Here is a 12433-nt window from a genome sequence, read left to right as displayed (position 1 = left end):
AGAATAGAAAGGCTAGATTGGACTTTGCTAAAGAACATCTAAAAAAGCCAGCACAGTTCTGGAAAAACATTCTTTGGACAGATGAAACCAAGATCAACCTCTACCAGAATGATGGCAAGAAAAAAGTATGGAGAAGGCATGGAACAGCTCATTATCCAAAGCATACCACATCATCTGTAAAACACGGTGGAGGCAGTGTGATGGCTTGGGCGTGTATGGCTGCCAGTGGCACTGGGACACTAGTGTTTATTGATGATGTGACACAGGACAGAAGCAGCCGAATGAATTCTGAGGTGTTCAGAGACATACTGTCTGCTCAAATCCAGCTAAATGCAGTCAAATTGATTTCATGATACAGATGGACAATGACCCAAAACATACAGCCAAAGCAACCCAGGAGTTTATTACAGCAAAGAAGTGGAAAATTCTTGAATGGCCAAGTCAGTCAATCTGATCTTAACCCAATTGAGCATGCATTTCACTTGTTGAAGACTAAACTTCGGACATAAAGGCCCACAAACAAACAGCAACTGAAAGTCGCTGCAGTAAAGGCCTGGCGGAGCATTAAAAAGGAGGAAACGCAGCATCTGGTGATGTCCATGAGTTCAAGACTTCAGGCTGTCATTGCCAGCAAAGGGTTTTCAACCAAGTATCAGAAATGAACATTTTATTTCCAATTATTTAATTTGTCCAATTACTTTTGAGCCCCTGAAATGAAGGGATTATGTTAAAAAAATGCTTTAGTTGCTTCACATTTTTATGCAATCGTTTTGTTCACCCCACTGAATTAAAGCTGAAAGTCTGCACTTCAACTGCATCTGAGTTGTTTCATTTAAAATTCATTGTGGTAATGTACAGAACCAAAATTAGAAAAAAGTTGTCTTTGTCCAAATATTTAAGGACCTAACTGTACACTTGCACCTCAGAGACGTTGGATGACTGCTCTTGTGAAGAAAGCTTATCATCTGTATTTCGGCTGCAAAATTGGTGATCAAGACAAGGAATGGGTGCCTCACATTTGCTGTCCGACATGTGCTGTCAGTCTGAGAGCCTGGCTCAGAGGCACTCGAAAGACGATGCCATTTGCTGTTCCGATGATATGGTGAGAACAGAAAGACCATGTGACGGACTGTTACTTCTTTTTGACTAATGTGTCTGGTTTCTCTGCCAAAAACAAGAAGAATTGAATATCCTAATCTGCCTTCAGCAATGAGACCTGTGCCACATGACGACAATCTTCCAATTCCGAAACCACCAGAGGATTGGACTTTAGATGAACCAGATGAAGAAACTGTAATGCAGGGTACTGACAATGGCATTGACCCGGATTTTGAACCGTGCTCATCAGGCGATACACATCTGATAACACAGTCCGAATTGAACGATTTGGTCAGAGATTTGGGTGTGTCAAAAGCAAAAGCTGTGCTGCTGGGTTTGAAACTGCAGGAATGGTGTTTGCTGTCACCAGGTACGAATATTTCTGTTTTTCGAGGCCGACATCATGATTTAACCAAACTTTTTGCACAAGTCGACGGTCTCTGTTTCTGTTGTGACATTGAATGATTGTTCTCGGCCTTGGGTTGTGATCACAATCTGGAAGAGTGGCGTCTCTTCATTGATTCATCAATGTTAAGCCTGAAAGCTGTTCTGCTACACAATAGCAATTTTTATCCTTCGGTACCTGTTGGCTATGCAGCACACATGAAAGAAACGTATGAAAATATGGAACGAAGCACGTCCAGTATAGCAGGTACAACAGGAATATCTGTGGAGATCTTAAAGTCTTTGCTCTGGTACTAGAACTGCTAGCTCGGCTATACAAAGTACTGTTGTTTCATCAGTGAATGGGACAGCCGTGCCAAAGAGTTACACTGTTCTCAACAGAACTGGCCACTCCGTAAAAAGGTAGTTCCATGACAGAAAAATGTGGCACATGAATCGCTTGTTGACCTGGCCAAGATATTTTTGCCTCCTCTTCACATAAAACTGGGACTCATGAAGAATTTCATGAAAGCACTGAACAAGGAAGGCGAAGGTTTTCATTATTTAAGACAGATTTTCCCAAGAATAACTGACGCCAAGATCAAAGATGGCATTTTTGTTGGCCCCCAGATCAGACATGTTATGAGTGACAAGTGGTTTGAAGATCTGTTAGTTGGGCCGGAAAAAATTGCCTGGAAAGCCTTCTAAGATGTTTTTGACAATTTTCTGGGAAATTACAGAGCCACAAACTACATTGAGCTGGTAGACAAACTTCTCAAAGCATACAAGACAATGAAGTGCAACATGTCACTCAAGATTCATTTCCTCCACTTGCACTTGGACTTCTTCCCCACAAATCTCGGTGCTGTCAGTGATGAACACGGTGAAAGGTTTCACCAGGACATTGCTACGATGGAAAACGATACCAGGGCAACTGGAATCCGTTAATGCTTGCTGACTACTGTTGGACACTGCAATGTGATGCAGCAGACATTGAATACAAAAGAAAATCAGGAGCAAAACACTTTTAATTCTGTTGAATTTAATAGCTTATGCGAAACATAAATGTGACTAAATACGTTATTGTCAGTAAACATATAAATGTCTATTTCTCAGAGTTCCTACATGATCCAGACGTAAAAGCAAAACTATATTTGTGCATACCCTGTAGGTGCCTGTCACAATCAGCAAAAACTTTTCAGGAAGCAAGACTTTTCAAAAAAAATGTTGTGGAGTGTTATGTTAATTATAATTTATATATAATTATAATAATAATTATGTGAATTTTTACATTTTTTTGCTTTATGTGTAGAAGAACATCTGCAAATTTCTTGAGGAAATGTGCCAAAATTTTGAATTTTTGTATTTTAAATAATAAGAAGAAGAACGCAAAGGAATTGAGCACCCCAGTAATACCTGCAGTATTTGGTTGTTGGCTAGCTTGTTCCTCAAAAGTTGAAGTTCCTCTTCAGTCCCAATGTTTCATTTCCTATTATGCAAAGCCTTAGTTCATTCTAAAGAAAATCTTAAAACACTGATGCTATCAGAAAGCCAAGTTTTTTTGTTACAAAGTTATTAGCTAATGTCAATCCTGTGAATGAGTTTGCTGAAGTCCATCTCTTGTTCTTTTTTCAAAGAAAATAAGTTGCATTCTGTTCTTTTTAGGAAATGCCACTGAGGGATTTCAATGTATCGTTTTCGTTTAAGTCTGGAGTAGTAAGTAATCCATGAATAAAATAGCTCTGTGTGCTGTCATAAAAATGGCCTAAAAGCTTAAGTCTGTGCACACTAATCAACGCCTATTCTTCTCAAATACAAACTAGATAATGCTGAACTTGGAATGTGTCTGTGTCATTATTTGCTGAAACAGCTCTCAATAGGCTACAGCTGACATATTATGTTGTTAGTTAAGATATAATATGGGGTTGCTATTTCTAAACAAGACATTATTAGTCACTATATGACTAGAAGAGCCAATTAGATTTTCACTTAGGTACTCAGAATAGGAATTCATTCCCTGTTTGTAATTCATTATCCTCTGTTACAACAAAAATAAATTAAGTTACACATTTTTTATATATTCATGCTACTCCTAGGTAATTATAATTTTCTATTTGCTTAATTATGTAAGTAGCGGTTCTGTTCACAATCTATCAATGTGTAGTATTTACCAGCTATTGCCTTTATGTGTCTCTATTTAAATAATCTGTTTTTTAGTTATTTATGTTTACTTTTACTTGGCAATTCCATTTTTATCCATATGAAACGATATTTATAAACTACACAAATCATAGTTTGTGTTACAAAATTAATTTGGTACATATCTAAATTGCTTCTTATGCATGCATTGATAATAGTATTTTAAGTGGGAAAATTATCTTAGCTTAACTTTGAAAAATGTAGTTTAATAGCCTCAGTATGTAATTTATTCCATATTTTACCAGAAGGTTAAAGTCTTTCAATTTCATCTGTAAATTTGCATTTTTTTCCAGAAACCCAGACAAAGGGATCCAGTTCCTTATCTCCCGAGGCTTCATTCCAGATACCCCCATTGGAGTTGCGCACTTTTTACTCCAGAGAAAGGGGCTGAGCCGCCAGATGATCGGGGAATTTCTTGGTAACAGCAAGAAGCAGTTCAACAGGGATGTCTTGGAGTGAGTGTTATTTATTATTACTTGTCTTTTCCACAGCAAATTGTGTAGAGAATGATAGCACAAATGTCTGATAAAGCCCATGTCACATTACGTGACTTTTCCCATGGTTTTCAGGAACTTATTAAATAAGTGCACTTAGCCTTTCTTTATATTTATAGTATGATTTTAGCGAGTTGGAGGAAGTTGTCTGCATTCTCCCGTGAAACCATTCACCTAATGTGAATATATCCAGTGAAACACTCCAACTAGTCCACAACTCACTCTGACTCACACTGGTTTGATTTTGTCTTTAGTGACAGGGGCAGCTCTGTGTGCATGAGAGCTGACAACTAATGAGTGCCCATCCAGAAGTACAAGTTATATAATACTGTAACAAGGAATAAGGAACACAGGTGTTTTGGACCACGCAAACAAAAGAAAACCCTCACTGCTTCATGTTTTACATAACACGTAATTGTATTTAAAAAAAAAAGGGCCCAAGACTGAGACTGAATTTGCCGTTGCTGTTAACCCTTTGTACAGCACCAGCTCTGTCAGGCAGCATGCTATTCACTGTCTCAAAAAGGAGCAAGCACAACTGCACTCATGGTCAGCACTCATTCAGTAAATGTGATAATGGCAGCAATTTTCAGTCTTTTAAATTGACATGGTACAGTGAAGAGATCAGCAACTCTGGTCAGCAAATCTGTCATATCCCATGACTACGAAAAACATTAAGTGACATGTTTGATGTAGCCAAATAACTATTTTGGCATAGTGTGGAAACTGAATGCCACATTCTAAAGAAAATACAATTATTAGGACGTTGTGCAGATATGGAGAAATCTCCTAAGAGTACAATTGCAATAACCTTCTCTCAGTTAGCGGCTCTCTCATAGTTCATTTCAGTCCATGATAATTTGCCAGTGTTTGCACTGGTCTGAACTATATGGTGCTACCCTCTGGGGCAGATTTTCTTAACCATTCTACTTATGGTCCTCTGTGTCTGGTTGTTTTTCTAAGCCCAAGGACACAATCACTGAATAGGCTCTTAATTAGAACAATGAGCCTCATTCATCATTTGTGCATAGCAAAAATTTGTGTATTGTGTGTATAAGAATAGTTTTCTGGAAAACTCTGCTTTCTTTATAATTGATACTTTGGTACTAATTTTAATATGCAAATTGCAAACAACCTCTCGGGGAATGAAGCCTTATTTACCAGCTAGTTATTGCACATTTATCTTAGACTGTATTTTGTTTTTTTTTTGTTTTATTTAATTTTTAATTGTTTTGTTAATTTTATTTCATTAATGCTCTGTAAAGTTTTTGAGGATTGAAACTTCAGTCTTTCAGATTAATTTAAAGTAATAGAAGACTGTGTGAGGGGGGCCCAAAAGGGATCGTAATTGCAATGATTATTTTATATGTTGGGCTCTAAGACCCCAGGTAGTAGGTAGGCCTACACTGGAAAATATAGTATTGCTAGTGACTCAGTAATGAGCATGGAGCCCCCGAAAATGGTTCAGTACAGTGAAAATGATTGGAAACATTCTAGGAGTGCCCATTTGGTTAATGCAGGAAGCCCTAATACATACAGTACCTGCATCCTATTATGATGATATCTTCATTCTGGTATGATAGTAGCCAGGCATTCCTTGGCCTTTTAACAACCTGGGGCCACTAGAGCAGGCTGTCACAAGGTGACCCCAGAGTCCACTAGCCCATTGGTACATTGGAAGTGGTAGCTGAGCTATTTGAGGAAGTGGTTCCATATTAGGGTTTTAAAAGCCCTACTGGCTAAAAGCAAGTTTAATTTGGTGTACAAAGGATGGGAGCAAAATAGATTCTAGAGAAAGAAGAGAATTGACAGGAGAAATGAGCAGGAGGAGACTTTGTGCATACAAGCTGGAGTAACAAAATAAACGGAGGGAGAAAAAAGTTTGGGGATGGCCATCCTGTATAGTGAAAGTTTGGCAGAAAAAAGAATATGTCTTTACAGAATGGAGTCCACAACTGAACTGACTAACATTAAGAAGGCTGTTCTATTTATATGTAGCAGACAGGAAGAGGTGGGAATGCATGGACCGTAACCAAAAGTGAGATCATCAGGAGTTGGGTTCTTGGGTGAGGAAGTGAAGTCATCTGGAAGCTGGACTTGTAGCCCGGGAGCAATCTTACTGGGTCTGTGCAATACACTTCTTTACTTTTTAGATTTTGACCTTCTCAAGGGCATCACTATTACAGGCCATCTTGCCTGAAGAAGGGGCCTGAGTTGCCTCGAAAGCTTGCATATTGTAATCTTTTTAGTCAGCCAATAAAAGGTGTCATTTTGCTTGACTTTTGTCTACATTCACAATGGCTAACACGGTACAACACCCTAGTACTAAGGCCATAACTATGAAAGTAATAAAATAAATAAAAAAATGTTTACCATGTTATGCACTCTGTTTTAATCTGTTAACATTCATCGTTCCATTTAAACATTTTGGCTTGACAGTCTTTGAGAAAGTCTGTTATTGGTGGATTGTGGCCATTTTGCATTTTTCATGGCATATCCTGTAACTCCTCTTAGTTTTTGTTTTGACCAACATAGTTATATATTACTTTTAATTGCAGTGTTGCTGTAATCAGTGACTAATTTATGAAGTTTTACAAAAAAAAGAGTTAACACTGGTGGCAATGTAAAAAAAAATGATTAATTTGCTTAGTTCTGTACATGGAGGTGCACAATGTTAATAAATAGTGAAAGAAAGCCGTGTCATCTTTAGAGTACACAGTACTGTGGTTCATAGCCCTCTTTAGAACATTAGAAAAATTGTGACAAGGACAGGCCATCAGCCCAATAAGCTTGTCCTTCCTATTCTGATAAATTGTCCTAAATAACATCAAGTTTAATTCTGAAAGTCTTACTGTCTACCACACTACTTGGTATCTTATTCCATGTGTCTACAGTTTGCGGTGTTAAGCAGGTCTGTGTAATTAACCCTTGACAAGTTTCCAACTGTGTCCCAGTGTTGTTATTGCTAATCAAAGTAGCAGCCTGGATCCACTGTACTAATTCCATTTATAAACACTGCATTATTACTTAGTAACATATAAATCTCTTTGGAATATTATGAATACATATGTGACATGTAGAAAATAAATTTAATGAAAGTCTATTATTGTGGATTTAGAAGAAAAAAATCCAATTATATTAGTTTCACTGTGTATACATTGTTTACCCCTCGATCCACTTGTTATTGCACTTACCTGTCAAGGCATGTTTACAGGTGTCTATAAATGCCTAAATGTATCCCTGTTTGCAAACTGTGCTGATTCACCCTGGTCATTTATTTAGCAGGTAAAATTGCTTAGAATGCCCTGTTTTAGACCTGTGCACAATATGACTTTGACAGGCCATCATCTTCTCTTTTCTCCACTGCCTGACTATTCATCAAAGAGGGGTTTAGCAGAAGTCTGCCAGGATTGGAGAAGGCCAACACCTGAAAAAAACACATTAATCCTGACTACCAAAGAAATGACTATCAGACAGGAAAGGGGAACAAATTATCTACTGAAATATCAAGAAATTAGAAATCATCCAAAACAGGGAAAGCAAATGGAAGATTAAAAACAAACCATAAAGTAAACCAGAAATCATACATCTGCTCTTAACATAAATCAATAAACCATACTGAGAAGTAATAAACTATAAATCCACAACAGTATAAAATTAATATGATGCTATGGAGGTGGACAAATTAACAGAAAAAACTAAAAAAATATTAATATCAAGGGCCTAATTAGGTGTAGGGCTGCTCTTTCACTTCAAAACAGCTTTGCTCCTCCTTGAAACGCTTCCATACAAGTCCTGAACTGTGTGCAGTGAGATACTGTACTACTCTTCAAGTTAAAAAAACTCATTTCTTTGAGATAACAAGGAAATAGACAAAGTGGATCTAGTAAACATGGAACACCATGGAAGGGGTCTGAATAGACACAAGCAACAAAAGTAAACTAGAAAATGTGCACCTGTCCTTAACATAAATCAAGCGAGTAGTTCATGAAACTACTTTTGAATTTGATTATCCGTGTACATGCCCATTAGCTTTCTAGAATAGGTTCACATCCTGAGAAAACAGGGTACACACCTGGTTCTGTTAAACGATATCAAATTTCTTGGTCATTATATTACTATATAAGACCTTATGGCTGCCCATATAAGACACTCTGGGCTAAAGACGTCCGTTGGCTTTCTATAAACATGTACAAGTCTAGAATTAAGAAATTGAGTGAAAAACTATATCACTTTTTCTGTTACTCAGGTTCCAGATTTTGTGTTGTGTTTTTGTGTTTTAGCCTTGGCTGCAAGTGGTTTCTGAATGGTAACTGTACCATAAATTCCCGCTTGGTGAAGTTTAAAAACACTCTTTGTTAAAATTTTGCTGATTCAGTTCTGTAGTAATTTTGAGCTCATCTTTACATTCTTAGTTGGTTTGGTTTACAATTCAGGAGCTGATTCATTACTTTGTTTTAATATCCAGTTAGTTGAGTTGCATTTCACACTGTAAATTTTCAAAGGAACTGAACATGTCAATAAATATCCTGTCGTGTCATGGACTTCTTTTATTGGGCAGGAACTTTTTTCCCAGTGGTTGAGAACAGTTATGTTTGCCATAATGGTTTATTTATCAAACACAACTCTGTGAGAAAAACACCTATTATCAAATAAGAAAAAAATCATTGAAAACTATGTGCTACTAGGTATGGAACGAAAAGGACATGTTTCCCATGAGCAAGTGTACAAAAGAAGGCAAGCTCTGCTGAGGGCATCCACTGATCTGCTTCAGCTCTATGACAGTAGACATTTCACATGAGCTTCATTCAACTGTACGGTCTTGTGTATTTACTTCCCAGTGGCCACCACATGAACGAAGCCTCATTTAGGTTATCTCAGATCACATGTCACCTGTTGTAATTCCAATAACTATTTGATAATAATGTTCATTTTGGAATGTTTGATTAGCATTTACTAATATGTCCAAGTTAGTGTATCCACATCACGCCCAAATAGTGATTGCATTGACAGGTCACCATCACTTTCTTTGTGTAATATTATGGGGTTTGGTCATCGGTCTCACAGGGCACTGCTGTTTTTTTCTTACCATTTCTGTGTGTGTTTTGATCGACCTGATTACAAGTGAACTTATACTTTCTTTTTTTTAATTGTTTGTTCTGATTGACTGGTAATTGTGCTAGTTGTTTTTACAAATTTAGTCAGATTTGTACCTTTGTGCACATTTATTTTTACTTTTTTATTGTTTGTAATGCTCCATGTTAATCCTTGATTCTTCTGTAAATTAAATTCCCTAATTACTGAGAGGAGACTCTTAGCGCGACTGCCACAGTATGTACAATTTCACCCCTAATGCAAAGTATTTCCTTTAGTTGGACTGGTCCCATGTCAGATCACATCCATACCTCATGCAAACTTCACCAGTGTTCTTATGGTACCGCACCGAGATAACCCTTTCCGAAAGGTCTTGTTCCAGTTGTTTTGGTCCACACTTGCGTGCGACTTGCGTGTACGTATTGACCTAAGTGGTCCAGACCGTCAAGGAAATTACACCACAGTTTAAAAAACTGCCCCAAATGAACTAGGTGTGAAAGCACCTCTAGAGTTTGAACTTTTATGGAGTTTAGCAGTTGTCTATCCATTTTTGTTGGTAAGTTTCAATTTGTAACTACTGTTTCTCTCTGTCAATACAGCCTGTTTATTTCCAGCATATGCTGCCATTATTTTTGAGACTGATCCTCTTGAAACATAAAATAATTTCGCAGTTTTTGTGACTGATGCAACAGCAGTTTAGGAGGTAACTCTTCAGTCTCTTGGAACTCTTTTAGTTGCCTCATGACATTTTGAAAACTTACATGTCAAAGTGTTAATTGTCAGACCTTTTTTATAGCTGATAATTGTTAATGAACCCAACATGATTCACCTTTGCAGCTGCATTTGTGATTGTAATTGGTTGCTTCAAAGTTAAATTAATTTCTTTTGTGGTCTTTGTAACTGTTAACTGGAGTTATGTACAATTTAATTCTAGAGATCTAGACCAAATATTTTTGAAGCATAAGCAGTACTGTGACCATAAGTAAAAAAGGAAAAAAAAACCAACTACAAGCCCTTAACTCCTGAAGGGGATGCATGCTTGTCGACCTCAACCAGTAGAGTATGCATGGCTGGTTTTAGGTTAGGCTGAAAGCACAGAGTTTAGCAGACAGGAGTCCTGTACCAACAGCAAAATATTATTCTAAAATCAGAGGTCTGATATGTAATCCTATCCATCTGATGGTAATCCTAGCCACTACCAAGGTTAACCTGTTTTTTTGCTTTTTTAATTTTAATTTTTGTTTTAGTGACAGGCTAACACTTATGTTTAAATTTGGACATGGAGTTGTGTGTGCCGCCATCTTTTATAATATAATATGATCACTCGTTTTTATTTGCTATTTACTCAAGTGGTTAGAAATTGCCTTTATCACCGACAAAAACATCATTTTTATTTTTTATGAGCCAACACTTCCTCTCAAACAAACACCAAATGGTTTCTAGGGATGCTAGCAAAGAATATTTAAGGACAGTGACTGGAAAAAAATCGTAATCAGAAGCCAAAATAAAACTTTACACTGGCAGTTCAATCTGCACCATAAACCAAAGCCAAAACGAGAGACAAAATCGTGGTGAAAGAACTAAGCACAAGTTAAAGCCAGAAACTACTGATGAAGAAAAGAATCTTAAATTGTCAAAAGTAAGTATCTAAAAGGGCTTTGTTATCATAACAATGTGGGTCATCCTCCTAATAACAGGAGACACAAACAGGTGGTGAACATAATTAATCAAAGTGGCAAGAAAATTACAACAATGAGAGTTTACATCAATACCAAAAACCGATTTCAGGATTAGATTTCTAGTAAAAAAAAATACAAAACATAACAATCGTAAAAACTACCAATTTCTGCAAATAAATGACACATGAGTTTAATGAGCAACAGATTCCTTACAGTGGTAAAGTTTAGTGTTAAACTTCAGGTGACCACAAATGTCTGTGCCCTGAACAGCAAACATAACAAGAAAAGATCAAATAAATAGACCCAATAAAATCCTCTTCCAACTGTGAAAGAATATTTTCCAATCTCTGATTTTCTGTATTATTGCTTGCATTTCACAATATGTTCAGTCAGATCTTTTCATGGGTTATACATATACATAAAGGACAGTCTGAAAGGAAACATAATGACACCACACATTGGCCCCCTTTTACTACTTTAGTATTCAACATTATCAAATGTACAGTTTTAAGGTGTTCTACACCCCATTTACAGGGCTTTTTTTGGTAAGTTATTTGTTAGAAATCGTTTCTAATTTAAGTCTTGACCTAGGAAAGATATTTTGTTGTACCAACACTCAGGTAAAGTTATTGGAAATACCTGCTCTAGATCCAAAAAAAATCTTGAAGGCCTCTGTTAATAAGCAGCTGATATACTGTATACCGATTAGAAACAGAATACAAAATGCTTTATCAAACATTCCAGGAGACCACAGTTGGAGCCACGTTGTCAAAATAAGGTTTGGGACAGCAGGTGATCTTTTCTGGTAAAATGTAAGACACAATGGATTTGTCAAAAAGGCAATCAGAGCAAGCAAGTTCCAATACGTAATCCCATAATTAAACACCAAGATCAGAAGCAACAAAATCCAAAAAATCAGAAAAATAACCACTTTCAAATATTGCACTTTAGGACAAGAATCATTGAATGGCTAAAGGACCTACCTCTCATGCTCACGTATACAGACTGTGGGGGGTCCTTCAGCAGTGACATCAGTGTGACCCCCACCCCTCTGTGTTCCACCCTCATAAAATACAAGGAACTCAGGAGAACACATAATCCATCCATCCATCCATTTTCCAACCCACTGAATCCGAACACAGGGTCACAGGGGTCTGCTGGAGTCAATCCCAGCCAACATAGGGCACAAGGCAGGGAACCAATCCCGGGAAGGGAGTCAACCCCCCGCAGGACACACCCACACACCAAGCACACACTGGGGCCAATTTAGAATCGCCAATTGACCTAACCTACATGTCTTTGGACTGTGGGAGGAAACCGGAGCACCCGGAGGAAACCCACGCAGACACGGGGAGAACATGCAAACAGAAGCGAACCCGGGTCTCCTTACTGCGAGGCAGCAGCGCTACCACTGTGCCACCGTGCCGCCCCAGAACACATAATACACAAGATAAATTAATTGTCATAGTAATAGTAATAAAAAAG

At 37.6% G+C, this 12433-nt stretch overlaps 1 protein-coding gene across 13 annotated transcripts in view; it reads left to right on the top strand.

Moving 5' to 3' along the window:
- Nucleotides 1–12433, top strand: part of LOC114654314 (IQ motif and SEC7 domain-containing protein 3-like) — a 782842-nt gene that overhangs the window by 527584 nt on the left and 242825 nt on the right. For all 13 annotated transcript variants that reach the window (XM_051930709.1, XM_051930707.1, XM_051930705.1 and 10 more), the window contains one exon: nt 3975–4136. In XM_051930709.1, coding sequence (XP_051786669.1) covers nt 3975–4136 — 162 coding nt within the window. The remainder of the gene's footprint in view (nt 1–3974; nt 4137–12433) is intronic.

Source organism: Erpetoichthys calabaricus, chromosome 1, assembly GCF_900747795.2.
Source record: "Erpetoichthys calabaricus chromosome 1, fErpCal1.3, whole genome shotgun sequence".
Lineage (NCBI taxonomy): Eukaryota > Metazoa > Chordata > Cladistia > Polypteriformes > Polypteridae > Erpetoichthys > Erpetoichthys calabaricus.
Note: the sequence above shows the minus strand (reverse complement) of the source record. Positions and strands in the feature narration are given on the sequence as shown.